At 47.7% G+C, this 16,345-nt stretch overlaps 1 protein-coding gene and 1 long non-coding RNA gene across 9 annotated transcripts in view; one reads left to right on the forward strand and one right to left on the reverse strand.

Annotated features, from left to right (window-relative positions):
* The first annotated feature begins 122 nt into the window (after positions 1 to 122).
* Positions 123 to 5,431, forward strand: LOC309516073. Its single transcript, XR_014212744.1, has 2 exons — positions 123 to 280; positions 4,033 to 5,431. It is a non-coding gene; the product is annotated as an uncharacterized lncRNA (long non-coding RNA).
* The window catches only part of SHANK1 (SH3 and multiple ankyrin repeat domains 1), a 142,373-nt gene continuing 130,636 nt past the window's right edge, over positions 4,609 to 16,345 (reverse strand). For 6 of the 8 annotated variants that reach the window (XM_082194282.1, XM_082194284.1, XM_082194281.1 and 3 more), the window contains one exon: positions 4,609 to 12,307. In XM_082194282.1, the coding sequence (XP_082050408.1) occupies positions 11,740 to 12,307 (568 nt within the window). In that variant the 3' untranslated portion in view covers positions 4,609 to 11,739. The remainder of the gene's footprint in view (positions 12,308 to 16,345) is intronic. The other 2 variants (XR_014212736.1, XR_014212737.1) reach the window with 2 other exon arrangements.

A 16,345-nucleotide genomic window follows, 5' to 3' on the forward strand; every position in this document is an offset into this window, starting at 1 on the left:
CCTCTCTGAGGCGACGCCGGGGTAGGCACTGTGCGCGCTCGGAGGAAGGACGCAGGCCGCGGCTGTTCCCGCCAGATGTTTCTCAGGCCCGTCAGCTCTTGGGTCCCCAGACGTTGTTAAGTCTACAAAAATATGTAGCCAGTTGTTAGGGATGATGGAAATTGTAGTCCAACGACATGCGGGGTGAGGACCAAGGCTGGAGAACCCCGACTGTCGCGGCCTCGCCTTCCATGTTTTTGGGCAACGGCTGCCCCCATCCAGTAGGCTGCAGAAAGAGCTTGTGAGTCTTTCTAAGCAGGGCAGGTGTTTCCCAAAGTTGAGTCTCCAGCTGGGTGTTGTTTTTTTATTTCTACTACAACTCCCATCATCCTTAGCTAGCAGGACCAGTGGTCAAGGATGATGGGAATTGCAGTCCTCAAACAGCTGGAGACCCATGGTTGGGAACCCCTGGGTTAAGGTTTGGTTGAGTTGGGCAGGTGGTGAGAGGGACATGGACGGGATGGGTCATGGAGGGTATCTTAAGCAAGGGTCCTGCAAAATACGTAGTTAACAACACTGCCTCCCATCCCCAAAAGGCAAGGGATGGTTGGTTCTCCTTCCGTTGGGTTGCCATATGTTCTCTTTTCCCCCAGGACGCACCCTCTTTTTTATGGGTAGAGTCACAGCAATCCATAGTTAAAAGCAGAAGTTGGCAAGCGTGTAATCTTTTTTGGCTCTTCGCGATACAGTACAGCAACCCTAGCTGTGAGTTCTGTGTTTGGTGTTGGCCTCACATTGAACTGGCCATGACTCAGTGCTGTGACACTCTCCTAGAGGTGCGGATGTGTGGTTTGCAGTGACAAAGCTTAATTTGGGGTGTACACCTTCAGCCCATGGGTACATGCCTTTTTATAGTGTATCGTGCCCAAGGAAAGCATTGAGCTGGATGCGACTCAATGCCATTTCGTTGAGGACAGTCTCCTGGATGTGTGGGTCTGTGGTGGCCCAAAGCTTATTTTGGGGTGTACACCCCCAGTTCTTTATTCTTTTCTACATTTTTTCAATAAATAAGAGAAAGTGTCATTATCTACTTAAACATTATGTACCAAACAAAGCAACCTTTCAAACATTATTTTCTATTTCAGCCTAATCAGTTGTTTTGGCTAATATTATAGTTAAGATGTCCAGTACCCAATATACAATATCCAATTAAATTATATATCCAGTATCACAAGAAAACCTTTATGTTGTTAAAACATTTAAAAACTGTATTTTATTCAAGGAAGCGGTAAATTCCTACTCCTTACTCTTTCCCACATGTATTGGCTATTATAGTTGTGGATATGTACCCTTAACGGTGCTCAGGGAAAGTATTGGTCCAGGTGCATTTCAATGTTGTCTAATAGTGGACACTCTCCTAGAGGTGTGGAGGTATGATTTCGGTCACCCAAAACTTATTTTGTTATGTCCGTACACAGTTCCTTATTATTTTCTACATATTTTGGATATTATTGCCTTGGGAGTGTCATGCTTGACAGTGTCCAAAAGAAGCATTGTGCTGGATATTTGATGTGTTCTTGTAGCAGATACTCTCTTGGAGGTGCAGATGCATGATTTGGGGTGGCACAAAGTTTTATGGTGTATACCCCGGTTCTTCTCTACACATTTTGGTATGGGTGCTATGTTTAACATTGTCCTGTGCCCCAAAGAAACATTTGGGTAGATGTGATTCAATGCCATCTTATAAAGAACACTCTCCTGGAGGTGTGGAGGTACAATTTGCGTTGGCCCAAAGCTCATTGTGGAGTGCATACCCCTAGCTTGTTTGTTATTGTCTGTTGTGAATGTTATGGGAACTTACGAATGTTGTGGAAACATAACAGTTTGGAGTAGTCAATTACTGTGAATCTTGAAAGGGACAGTCCCATACTCATGATGATATGGAGCATGGCAAAGCTGATTTTGAGGTTTATAGACATACAAATTTTAGTTTTTAAACACATTTTCTGATTGCACTATTTTGAACTGTCCTGTCAATAAGAAACTGGGAACTAGTAATCAACTTCATCATAGCAGGGAATGAGGTTTTTCCTAGCAAGCTGAATGATGATTGGGAGTTTAATACCTAAAAAAGGCCACCTCCTTCCTTTAAAAAGTGTCAAACTAGATGTTTGCTTAATATGTAGGATGCAGATCCATGTCTTGCTCTCTGTGTGTGTGATTCTTGCAGGGAATCCAGAATACAGGAGAGCTATCTCTCCTCTCCTCCACCACCATTGGAAGAGATTCTACAGAAACGCAATAGCCCAGTTGGGATGGATCGGATTGGAAGGGATAATTTTCCTTATGGGTTGCTTCCTTTTTCTTTAGGGATCCCCCCAAATTAGAATTACAGAAAGCTTTATCCCAGTCTGGCTGAACTATCTGACACACCCTAGTCTCTTTAGTTGCTTTGGAAGTATTTGAGCCCTACTGCCAAGGACTCATTCCTTCAGCTTCAGGAGAAAATAAACGAAATGAGCTTTGGATTTACTCTCCCCTAAGACCAGATGACACTCAAACTCACAGTAATTTGTGATCTATGTTTAGAACACAAAGGGAAAGCTTTACCAACCGTGCAGTTTGCACATGGAGACGATTTTAATACAACATTCCTTTTATAAAGGAAGAACAAACTCTGGAGCAGTATGCTATGTGTTAAAAAACCCTCTAGTTTGGCCCTATGATTTCTGCCATACCATAGGAATCTTGATTTCATACAGCAGAAGGGATTAATTTGGGTATGGTATTTCAGGTATGTAGCAGGAGGTTAGGAGCAAGGGAAACACAACTGCTTCTTGAGTTTCCTTAGTGTTCTTCATTCAGGTTCAGGACGTTATCCAGCTCATAAATTGAGTGGGTGGATTTTCTTATTAACTCAGGTTTTACAGAAAGACACCCCAGTAATATTTTATGTGACTTCGAGTCACCTTGCTTGCAGGAGTTTTTCTTATGCGGTGTGTTCTTCTCTGCAGTTTTGTTAGGACGTGCCCCTTACTCAGTTCAGAGGGATGGTGGATTAGACCCCTAAGCCTGCCTCAGAGGGCATGACCCCAGTCTGATCCCATTGGCTGTGCAGAGACACTTTTTGGGGAATCAGGCTCCCTGATCGTTAGTGCAGCCTTGTAGTCTCCATTGATGCGAAGTGAGGCCAGAGACTTGCTAGTAAATGTCTGCCAAATGGCATTTCTATGCAGACATTCTCTCAAGTGTGGCCAGTTGGGGTGGAGAATGTTATTATGAATAATAGTTCCCCCCCCCCCCCATCCTCCAAGTTGCTCACAGTATATGCGGCTTTGTCCCCGAACCAATTTTATCCTCACAACTATCCTGTGGGGTAGGTTAGGCTGCGTGTAAACCACCCAGAGAACTTGCTGTGGCACCTGACAGAAAAGAGATGGCTTGCTTGGTCTCTTTCCAGACATTGGGTTGTAGCCAACTGCCTGCTATATTCAAAGCAGAACCATTGAAATCAATGAGCATGATCTCAGTGGGTCTACTCTTGAAGTGTGACTTACTTGGATAGAGCCCAGTGTCTTTGGTTTCCTTTGCTACTCCCATACATAGATCTACTTCACTCTTGCCTCCTGGCTCCTCTTCTTATAAAGGAAGTTTTGTTGTATGGATAGTTGCTAAATAGTCTATAGCTGCACAGCAGGACCTGGAACTGCTATCCTGTTCATCTTCTTTTGCCTGCATCCACTCCAGATATGTAGTGTTATGTCAGGACGATTATAAGAGGGAGCTGAGGGGCATAGCACTAGTTGCCTGCCTGCTCCTACCTTCCTGAGTCCCCAAATTTCATTTTTTTTCAAGAGAATTATTATTCCTGCATACTCCCACAATACTAGTCTAGAACAGAATGGTGTAAGGTCCGGCAGCGCCTCAAATGTCTGTTGAGCGATACAGACATTTCTTGCATGCCACTGTTGGAAATCACAGGCTAATCAAGAGGGGCTATTGGTCTTACCAGCAAGGGAAATCTTTTGTTCTGTTCGTTTCCCTCATTTACAGGCCTCAACAGCCCAAGTCCCAGGAGCTGCTGTCTGGTATATTCATGGGATCAGGTATGAATACTGAATCTGACGCAACAGAGCTGATGGAGTTTGTCTCCTGCTCCTGATTTACCTCTTGTGGCTATTTGCACATCATTGGTTATTCATTAGTTCATTATCTGCCTACCCCCATCCACTCATAATTCTTCCTCATTGGTGTTTAAGGCAATATATTCCCTGATAATCTTCCATCCAAGAACTGACAAAGCCCAGGCCAGCTTGGCTTCAGCATGTCTGCTTCATTTTGTGCCATTAAACCATGCCCCTGGACATTATTGAAGGGTCTGGCAATGGACTACATAACTGGACTACAGCAGGAATGAGCAACCTGATGACCTTGAGGTGCTGTTGGACTACAGCTCCCATCATCTGTGACCATTGGCCATGATAGTTGAAACTCATGGGAGTCCAATTACATCTAAAAGGCCACTGGTTCCCCACCCATGCTCTAACATTTTCAGTATCGGACCCATGTATGCCTTTTTTTTTTTTTTAAGCTGGTTTGACTTCCTAGTGCAAGAGCTTTTTTTAAAAAAAGTGAGGTGAAACCAGCCTAGTGTGGAGATGCATCGCAGGAAATTACTCGTGTTGTGAAAAGGCCTCAGATACATCTGAGCTCAGTTAGTGTTTGATTGGCTAGACTTTTGCAAAAATAGCCCTGCAGTGATTGAGAATGGTAGGCAAAGGGCTGTATCTGTGACTTTGCAAGGAATAAACACTAGCTCAGCACCTTTTCATCAGTATGATTTCCTAGGATGTTGGTGTCTTTCACCCACCCACCCACCCCAGATAATCAGCTTGGAAAACCAAAGCAGATTCTTACTGTCAGTTTTGCCTCCTGCCTGGTAAAACTCCACCAGGTTTAGCAGTAACTTGGCAAGCCGTATACCTTTTGTTTATCAGAAAACATTGCATATGGCTAAGTTATAGCCTTGCTTCTTCCTCTTTCTCTCACATAAACAGATGCAAAAACACCTGGGGCCCCCCTCTGTATCCCATAGAGTTTATATTTGCAAATAAAATCAGTAAATTACATTAGTTGCTCTGCACAGGCATTGGAGGCAGAGACAGGGCCTCTGGCCCAGGACAAGAGGTTTGGTAGAGGAAGGTAAAAAGGGAGTGAGAGAGAGAGAGCGCGTGAGTGATTTAGTCTGTCCTGCCTGGATGCCATAGGATGGGCTTAGTCAGCACAGGATCAATTACATTCATCTTGGAGATTCTGCTCTCAGGGTGAGGTTTCCTAGAGGTACAGTTTCTTCGTGGGGTGAGAGGAGGGCTGAGAATCCTGGGTTGAGGAACCGCTCTAGGGGTGGGAGTGCAGATGGTGCAAAGAGCTATTTTCTCTAGCAAAGGGAAAATAAATAAATAAAGTGGCTGGGTTCTAGAGCAGAGACCTAGAACCCTGGCACTCTAGAGCATGTAGCCAAGAGAAGGTTCTAGAATGGCAGGAGCCAATTCTCCCAGCACAAGAACCAGATAAGACCCTCAAGCCAGTAATTCGGATCCACCCAGTTGGGCTTTGTGGGATGAGGTGGGAAGTGAAGGCCTATTGGGACCAAGCTGGGCCCTTAGAGAAGAAACTCTATGCCAGGCTTGAGGATGAGATGGGAAGTCAGGAACTGGGTAGGAATCTTGAGAGATGGAGAAACCACACCTCTTGGCTCAGGAGCAAATCTGGGTCATTGCAAAGGTGCAGTTGTTAACAACTGGGATTTCTGGGCTCTCTCCAAGAAAAATGTGGGTGGAGGGGGGTGAGATGAAAGAGGGGGAAGTCTATTATACATCACACCTGGGTGCTACAAGGCCAGGTGTGGAGGGCAATTATAAACTTGGTGACTCACACCAGAGGAGAGGATTAAATGGGGTGGAGGGGAGTGTACCAACCTCCTTCCCTGTAGCCCCTGTCCCCCACCCAGCAACCACAAAAATCAAAACACAACCCAGTGTCAAATGCAGGCATTACCACCCCTTTCCCCCTCCCCTCCCCCTCCCCAATAATCATTCCCAGGGAACAGATCCCTGAATCACAAAGTCAACATTACATATTTCATTTCAGTACATTAAGGCAAGAGGATTCAATGCTGCGGTTCTCAACCCTTCTAGGACCAGTACACCCTCAGACAACCCAGTTTAATGCTGGGAAATTTATAATCCCTTCTTGGAGAACCCAGGAGTCCTGCCTCTGCCTCAACCCATTCAGCCCAAGTGTCTTTTTGAAGAACTCAGGATTCCCTGGGTGACTCCTAAATCCCCTTTCGCCCCATATGCATTAGATCCCACTTTCTGCCCAAATATGAGGACTAGATCTTTAGCTAAAAACAATATCTTATCCAAATTTTGACTTAAGTAGATGCTCACTCTTTCTAGAAATCTGAGAAACCCTGTCTTCCGCAGCCTTCCGGAGTTTCTGTCCTGCTTGCTTCATTCCTCTTAAATCACACACTTCTCCCTAAGCTTGGGGTCTTTCCTCTTCCCTTGCAGCGGTATGGAAACAGCAGTAGTGTAAGTGGGGGAGGGAGTACAGAGCATAATGCGCTCTTGCCAAAGGCTCCATTATGGAGAAGGCCCAGCGGGAAGACGGGCACTAACCTGGGCACTGCCTGCCCTTTCCTCTCCACAATCCAACAGAGAATTTCTTGGGAATCAAAGTTGGGGTCTCCTGTGCACAAGAACTGCTAGTTAATGGCTCTGAGAAATAGGACCCCCCAATTAATTTTTCTCCCAAAGTAGGCCATTATACCTCCAATCATACAATCTATAACTGTTACCTTTCCAAGCCCCCCTCCCCAAAATTACATATGTAGCGTTGACTGTTCCTCCTGTTCCATCTCCTAGGCATCATTTCCCTATGAGGTCACCCATGCCTCTTTTAAAGAACCCAGGAGAACTGGTCCAGTTCCCCTACCATGATAAACCCTTGAAGCCCCCATTTCCCCCTCCTAGAGCACCCAAGAGTCCTGGCTCCAGATCCTTCTCCCCATAACTGTTCTCTTTCTCCCTACCCACCCCCCTTAATCAAGTAGCTTTAGTTCCCCCACTTACCCAGAGCTGGGACATGAATCTATGAGGGCCGCCCACGTGAGGAGCTGAGAACGGCAGCACAGATACCCCCCTCCCACCCATAATTGGAGAGGAGACCGTGTTTCCTGCCTCCCCGCAACATCATCATTATGGAAGACATTCTAAAGTTTTGTTTGTTTCGTTTCGCTCCCTTGTTGGGGTCTGTGGACAGGAGGTGCCAGTGCGGCCAGTCCGACGAGACGAGACAAGAGCCCTTTTTTAAAAGAAAAGAAAAGATGGCCGCTCGACCAGCAGCACTCAGGTGCAGCGTCGGCGGCAGGTGTCAATTATCCACACAGTGAGGGGGAGGGCATTTCGCCACGTGGCACTACAGTGTGGCCTCGGCGACTCTTGGGGCGCAGTGGGGCAAACGACAGCCACGAGTCTGGAGCTGGGGTGGGGGCAGGGCGAGGCCACGTGGTATGGAGTTGTGGCTTTGCAGGCACAGTGGGAATCGCCGCATGGCATCGCGTTGGGACGTGGCAGCGACAGAAAGGGACACCACGAGGCGGCTGGGCAGGAGTGATGTGGCGAGAGGCACCCTGAGAGGGAGGCACACACAAAGCCACGTGGCACAGAGCCGTGGCACCGGGTTAACCCAGCTATGCAAATGGGGCGAAGGTGTGCGACTCCGCTCAAAACATCCAGTGGCCCGCTTGCCCAACATCAGCTGGCAAAAGTTGCTGCCCAAGCTCAAAAATCCCTCATGCCTATTTAAGTCCTTAATTGTTCCACCCTAGTGGCTAGCCTCTTGTATCCAAATGGCTGCCGGTACCCTTCTCTCGTCCCTCTGGCCTAGTTGTTCCTACTTGGCTGCCTCTGCCTGTTCCTTCCAGCAATTTTGGCTGCCTCCCTAGACCTCTTGAGGTTCTGCACCTGCCTCTTCCTTAGGCTGCAGGCAGCCACCTTGAAAACCCTGCCTATGTGGACCTCCTAAATCCCCTTCGCATGCTAGACTGGGGGCATTAGAGCACTCGCCGAGAACACAGCTTCTGCAACAGGAGCTCCTTCTTAGAGGCTGTGACCACTGGCAGTCTCGGCTGAGTCTTTTGAGAAACAGCACTTTGCCCGCCCTACTTTTCTCCCAACCATGAGGGCTAGAAATCCACCTTCTTTTAATAAAAGCAAAAGCTGAAACTTCTTAAGGTTCTGTGAATATCCTGGCTGCCCACGTAAACGTTTATTTGCCTGGGGCCTACCACCAGTTGGGTTTTTCTTTTTTTGCATGCCTGGGTTAATCTTGTGGTCATGAAGGGAAAAGGGTACATTGCTGGCCTTGATGGGATGTCGGATGCACAAGGTTTACCCTACGTCATGGAGTTATGGGCACATGTGTGATGGGAGCCACGTAGTACAGAAACGTGGCGTGGCTCAGACAAGCAGCGTGCTACGCCACATGGTTAACGGTCGTGGGAAGGACTTAGCTGTATGGCACAGAACTACGGTTTCAGAGGAGCAGGGGTGGGGCGGTCAGCTGCATGGCACAGTTGTGTCGGGGGCCAGCTGTCGATTTTAAGAGTCACAGCACAGGTGAAGTGGTAAAATGGGGCCAGCCACAAGGCCTACAGTCATCGTACAAATTCCCCCACACACTTTTCCCCACAGCTCGTAATCCCTGACGTGGAGATTGAGAGGGGAGGAGTCAAGGAGTCGTCCCCCGCCCCCCCGCTCTTGGACGGAGCATCACTCTGAGGATCCCAGCAATGAGCAGCAGCAAGAGCAACCCCTCCCTGGCCTGTGTCTTGGGGGGGGGGAGCAGTCCATGCACTGGGTCCCGGTGTCCAAATGGCTGCAATGGGGAGAGCAAGTTATGGAGCACCCCCTTTGTAACGCTGGGCTCTTGTTTCTTTGGCAGCTGAGCATTGGGGGAGGGGAAGGGGGATGCTCCATCCACAGCACAGATATGGTCAGTATCCGAGACCTCTCGCCCCTTGGAATCGGTGCAGGAGCACATGGCGCCGAAGGAGAGAGCACAAGAGACCCAGAGTGGGAGCACCTACCCACACCCTACTTTTATGTCGCTTTGTCTTCCCTGTTCCAGCCCCTCAATCTTGGCTACCCATCTGGAGCTGGAATTCCTGGTTGCCACAGATACCCCTCTGGCAGAAGAACGTTAAGAGAGACTCCCAACTTCTATGGGAAATTGTCTTGTTATCTTCCCCGTTCTGGAAGTGCAGAAATACGCAATACATTTCCAAATGGAGGCGGCGTGGAAATAGCTTTTGAAATGAGGACAAAATGAAGCTTGTTGTTGAATATGCAAGGTGTGAGCTGGAGCACAACAGCACGCATGTATATGGGGACCACACTACAACTTGCGAATTAAGCTGTTTTGCAGACTATTAAAGCCAGGGTTGTGTGTACTCTGTGGTATAAATGGAGTGAGACTTGTTTGATTTTGCATCACCAGTGTGAATTCAGGGTGTGATATGAATTCACTCATCTGGAATGACCAATGAGATGCAGCTCTACATCAGCTTAACAACATCAGGTGTCTCATAAGAGTGTGTATAAAGCAGGCTTGGAATTAGCAACTTGACTGATCACTGATGGGGGACTATTCACTGCTTCCAGGTGATTTACCACAAAGCTTTTGTAAACAGGAACAGATCTGGGTTCTTCTGAAAAGGTTGTTGATGCACCATGGATGATTAAAAATAAGGATGGATGAGCCAAATCTTGCCCTGGAAGACTACACAGAAGTAAACCAACACCACACATCAAAGTGCACTTAGTTTCAGAGGATGGTTTTACAAATACAGCATATACTGTCTTATCTTTGCAGCGAAGAGATCACACCTAGGTTTAAACTTATGGGAATGGGGCTGAACACTACATACAGCATCTTGTGTCTGGCCATGTGGCACAACCCTTCCTCTTCTCCCCAAATGCAGGCTCAAACCACTCATCAGTTCTAGATCATACAAGCCAGACAATGGCCTTTGACTGGAGAGCAGGTTCCTCCATAGAATGGGGTCTGCGGAATAAATGGACCCAATGTTGGTTTTCTGATAGGATTACTGAAACTCAGCCAAATAAGAGACTATAAGGTCAAAATTATTTTTGACTATGTTTGCATAAATGCATACACCTTTATGCAGCTGTTCTGCCATTCAGTTGCACCTCACCCGGTTCTCTTTGTGATAAGCCCTGTGGGTGCTACAGTGCTGAATTTATGACAAAAGGGTGGTAAGAGCCACAGGCAATCTCAGATCACAAACCGCACCAAGACTCACAAAATGATCCCTGTTCATATTGGAATGACTGATGTTTCCTCATGGCTGGTCCCATGCTGCTGGAATTACATGGGACAGGCAGTTGATACTTCCTGCGCCAGCTATTTCTCCTTCCCTCCCAATCCAAGTTGCCAATACTGTTGTGTAATAACCCTGTAACACTATTGGCTCCAGCTAATTCTGGCTCTTGAACACTACAAGCCTGATGTGGGATCCAGCCACTGGAAAGAGGCAATACCACACACAGTTCTAACGGTAGGCTTGATTTGTTGAGCAGCGTGTGCCTGGCAAGTCACCCACACCACAGCTTTGCCACTGAGCCACAGCTCAGCAGCAGCAGAACAGACCCCTTGCCTTACTAAAAGGGCCACGAGGCTCACCCACAGCAGGCAGTAGTGCAGGGCCGCTGCATGCTCGGGTTGAGAGTCTGGGATGGGTCTGTATGCTTTACTCAAGCATGTTGTTCAGTACTGGGTGAAAAATTCCCTGCATGCTGAGATCTCAGCTTCCACTTCAAAAAAAGACAGCAAGTTTCTAGTTTTATGACTGTGGAAAGACGACTAAATGGAGAGTGTTTAACAAACGCCCCAAAGATGGGGTCTGGGGAGGAAGAAAGCAGCTCAAGGAAATTCCTAATGAGTTTGTGGGATCTGGGCCCTCTTCTTCAACAGCCAACACATAATTAATTTTGCAAAGTAAGCATATATGCAAATTTACTTTTCTCAGAGGTTCTTTTTTTATATAAAAGGCAGAGTACATAACAACCCTGGTACTGTGAAGATGCACAGGGCAAGCTGTTACATGGTTAGATGAACTGATGTGCAAACAGCTGCAAAGTAAGAACAATCAGCAGCATGGAGGATGAAATATAGATATCTATCTTCTCTATCTATATATACATGCAGGCATGAGCTGCTGGACAGCTGACGCCATCCATTCGAGGCAGCAAAGGTGATGAAGCAAGCTGCAACGCCGATGGAGCACTGAAGGGCGAGTGCATGTAAGCAGATTCGCACACTCAAAACGCACACACTTATATATAGCTTGGAAAGCGATGCTCTGCAAGTGAAGTGTCCGTATGCTGTGTTTGTGGCAGCTGTTGGATGAGTGAAATGGGCAAACTGCTACATGGCATTGCAGAGGAGGAAAGTGCACACCCCTGAGGGTGCCCAGGCAAGCTTTGGTGAGCTTCTCCAAGTATCTCTCTGCCAGGGGGGGATCCCCACCCTCACCCGCAGGGTCTCTCCTCGCAGCTTCCCCTGTGCCTAGCCCCACAGCTGCAACCCCTCCACCCCCCCACTTCTCCCCACTGGTGGAGGTCCATTGTACATTCAGGCGAGAGGCTCCCCAGGGCAGGGCGGTTTCCCCCATCACCTCTCCAGAAAAAACTTGAGGGCACGGGCAATGTTCATGCGGTGCCCGACTCGCGTCACGCCCAGGTCAATGAAATCTTCCTTGGTGAGGGACGGCAGGTGAGAGCCGTCGATTTCGTTGTCCAGGAACCGATCGCGATGCTCGCCTAGCTTCAGGTACTCCAGCCAGTCGGCCACGTCGTACTTGGTCCAGAAAGGCAGTGGCTTGGAGCCGAACGGCTTGTCCGTGGCCGGCGGCAGGAAGTGGGTGGGAGACAAAGAGCGGCTGCCCGAGGGGAAGCCGGGGAAAGGGTGCTCGCCCCCGGAAGTGGGCGAGCCGCGGAGATCGAAGACGCCGGTGTATATGGGCACAGAAGGCAGGATAGGGAGGGAGGACGGCCTGGGGGCAGGACTAATCTTGTGCTCACTGGGCAGGGCAGCTGGACTCGGGGCGCGCCGCAGGGCCGGGCGGATGTCAAACTCCACGCTTTTGGGGTGCTTGCCCTGGGGGGACTTAGGCCAGTTATGGAAAAGGCTGCTTACGGGCTTGGAGGAAATCAGTGATGGGGACGTCTCATCTGGGAGCCTGCAGGGAAGGAGACAAGGAACAAGAGAGTTAGCCAGAAGAAAGCATGAGCTGGAGTAGAAGACTGGCTTCCCTGCAGCCCTGACTATGATAGAGATGTGGAACCTGTGACCCTGTTGGGGCTCCCAACTCCCATCAGTCCCAGCCTGCTTGATCAACAGTCAAGGATGATGGGACCCAACCAGTGCTGTAGATTCAACTCATTGCAAAGGTCCATTTTCCCTACCCTTGGTGTATGAAATCACTTGCTGGCATACATCTCAGTACCTGGACTTCAGCAGAAAACTCTACACTTCCAGTCGCACACATGCAATGATCAGGCACAAGAATCCTTTTTTGGAAATCCAACAAACCCAAAGCACATGTGGGATGTTGCAATCTGGAATGAAAGTTTGGGGGGAGGAGATGCTCCTTTCTTGCCCTGAGGGTTGTTTTTCTTATAGAATTCCCTCCCTCCACACAGCTTGTTGTCCCCATGGGTAAAAAGTTCAGTGAGGCAGAAGTTTATAAGAAAACCAGCCTGCAGGGAAAATAAGCTTCAAAACTCTCTCTCTCTCTCTCTCTCTCTCTCTCTCTCTCTCTCTCTCTCTCCTCACTGCTGTTTTAGATATATATATATTTAAAAACTCACAAATATCTGGAGGAAGATATTAAAGTGACTGAGCACTGATTTGCAGGAACGCTGCCAACGAAGGACAAAACCACATGAGACAGCAAACTCCTCATATAAATGAAGCTATGCTGGTCTTTCTCAAATTACCTTTGAAGATGGAGAACCAGAAGGTTGCAGTAATGAGAATCCACATTACCATATCCAGGATGGAGACCATTTCCATGTGGCAGCTCTCTCCACACCTAGATGGCTTCCACACCTGGATCCTCTTGCCAGCGTCAAGAGGTTGCTGGCAGTAGGTGTAGAGAAGGTAGGATCCATGGTGCAAGCTGTGCTAGATATGGAGCACTGCTCCACAGAAAATGCAGCTATGCTGTAACGTCTGCTTGGTGATCCTTCATGAAGCTGGTAGAAGTTCCTCAACAGTGGAACAGGAATGGTCTGACATAAGGCACATTTCCATCCCTGACCATGACACATTCATTCAAAAGGAGAAGCTCGCTTGCACTGTCTGCTGCCATTTCCATCCTCCCCACATTTGTTTGGTTGGCATACATAGGGAAATTCCCGCAACCAAACAGGAGCACATGGTGGAAAAAAACAAAATTTAGACATCAGCAAGTGTAAAAATAGACCTGGTGGTTGGGAGTTTTTAAAAAACAAAACTTCCGCCAGGGTTGCCTTGACAATCGGAGAGGTAACTCCATGAAGCCTAAATGTATTTACTAAAACTCCATTCTGAAAGTCAGGAGGCTTGGCCTCCTCCAAGTGTAGGTTACTTGTGGTCTTCTAGGGACTCCAACTCTCATCAGCCCTTGCCAGCATTGTTCTGATCTATTGCTAAAAAGTGGGTTTTCCCTTGGAAAGGAGCAAGGCGAAAACTGCTCAGACCCTTGCCTCAAAAATGAGGGTCAAGCAGAAAACCACTTCAACCCATGCTTTCTAGACACAGCGCAAGTGGAAACGTGGACAAGCCCTGAGTCTTCATCAAAAATTGGCCTTGACTGAACTGACTCTCATGGAGCAACTTGGGCTTCAGATTTTTCTTTTGGGAAGAAAAGAATCAGAATAGCACCTCCCTGAATGTATTCATTACCATTTTTAAAAAGCACACACAACAGGATTTTGGGAATGAATGAAAATCCTTCCAAGTTCAGTCATCCCCCTATGATATTCACAGAGCGACAAAGAGGCCTGTGTGCAATCAGAAAGGCATTGCAACTTGAGTACTCAAGTTAACTTGGGTCACACGGGGCTTGAGCCCCTGCTTCATAATGACCAAGAAAAGGAAAGCAACTTGATAAGGAAAACAGGCTCCTTCTCTGAGATGTGCACCATCAATGGAACTCAATAGGGGGAGCCCTATGGAACTTTTTCCAGTCTATCTTCAATACTGGGAAGAAAAAGTGCACTGAGCTGGCAATTGAGGGAGCCACAGCAAGCCTGCCTCACACTAGGGAAGTGGATGGATCAAGCAGAACGGAACTGCCTGGTGGGAAGGAGATATGCTTACTAGAGTAGCCTCTGAAGGAAGAATTCATTCCACTCCAAGGAATTCAGGAATGGTTCTCTTCTCCCAGAAGTCATCTGTTTCCCTACTTCCATTCCAGAGCATTTTGTACCATACCATACCCCTCACTCCACCTTCCCATAGTGCTCAGAAGTTATGGCTCTTCTGATATAACCCAATACAGCATCTGATGTTTTGGACTACAGTGCCTATCATCCTGGCTGAGCCTGATAGGAGTTGTAGTTCAAAATGTCTGGAGGACACCAGGTCGAGAATGGCTGCATTAGACTATGCATCCCACTGCTTTTCTTCCTGCCACCCCATTTAAAATACCTAGGACCCCTCCTCTGAAATAAAGACTGCCAACCCATCCCACAAAAGACACAGGAGTCCTAACTGTCAGCCGATCTTTCCTACCCATTCAAAGACAAGCAGCTTTGATTATGCGTGTTGGGTGCAAGATCCCAACTTTTCTCTTTCCCAACTCCACGGCATCGGAGGAACGGCAAGTGAATTCTCCCAGCGCAGATGTGTGACCGCAGATGAATGACAGAATGGAGCAAATAAAACTCAGCAATGCGACTGTGTTGGATGGAGAGTGCTGTGGACCCACAATGCCTATGCCTCTCCGCAAGTGTGTGCATATGGAAGCACAAGTGCTTGTGCAAGTGCCAGCAGCCTGAGGGTGAACCCGGTCCACTTCAGAGGTGCAAAGAGAGGAGCAGGTGGCTACAGGAAAGTAACCTCGGCTAGGAAGGAGAAGACCCTGGCATGGAAGATTCCATGGCACAAAAGCTGAGCAAGGCTGTGTGCGCGGAGCCCCCGGATGTGGAACCAGCAGCCTTGCAGATGTTGTTGCACTCCAGCTCCCATCAGCCCCAGCCAAGCAGGGCGAATAATCAGGGATGATGTGGGCTCAAGTGGAGTGCCACAGGTTCCTTGCCCCTGGTGTAGGGCCAACAAACAACTTGGGACTGGGGTGTTGTAAGGGACAGCTTTGTCCCGTACGTTCCTGCCTGGCAACTGTGGTTCGCAGATGGGACAGTGCTGAGGGCACCATTTGCCCCAGAGGTGTGCTCAGCTTGTATGAGAAACTGGGCTTTCAGCACTGCAGCTCTCTGGAATTGATTTCCAGCCAAAATTAGGTGCCCAGTGTCACAATGAGTAGGTGCCTACTTTCCCTAGTCACGGGAAATGTTGATGTTGATGTTCCTAGTCACGGAACAACTGTACATCTGAAGAAATTATTTTATTGCTTTTTTAAAGAATTTGCAACGTTTCTGCTTTTAAGCCTGCTGCAATGATTTCATTATTTTTGAACTTGTGTTTGCAGTGTTTTATTCTGTTGTTATCTTGTACACTGCTTCAATGGCTTTATGTTATAAAGCAGTCTATACATTTGTTAATAATATTATAGCAATAATAATAATAATGATGATGTATCAGAAGAGGAGACAACTAAACCACAGATTTCCTGGGTCTAAAGGTAAAATGCCCCCTTTCCGCCTTTCAGAGAGCTCTTCCAGATGTAACCTGCTAGTGTCTTCAGACTGTGTTCCAGGGAATCTGAAGGTTTTCTCAATGGAAATGCCAATCATGGTGGACAAGCTTCTCTTAGGGCTGATCCTGACTTTATTTTGTGCCATGTCTTCCAGGCACAGGGCCACACTTTAAAGCTTCATGTCTGGGTGGTGTTGTTTTCATCATAGAGCCTTTCCTGGGAAAACCATGTTCTCCCACTGAGTTGGAGCAAACAACATCAACCCACAGAAAACCCAATGGCCGTTTGCTCCAATTCAGCAGTAAAAGATGAGTTTTCCCAGGAAAAAGTGCCAGGACAAAAAAACCCCCAGCAATGCTTAGACACAGAGCTTCAAATCCTGGACCTGTGCCTAGGAATGCGGCACTAAAGGCA

Source organism: Podarcis vaucheri (assembly GCF_965113315.1).
Source record: "Podarcis vaucheri genome assembly, chromosome: 13".
Lineage (NCBI taxonomy): Eukaryota > Metazoa > Chordata > Lepidosauria > Squamata > Lacertidae > Podarcis > Podarcis vaucheri.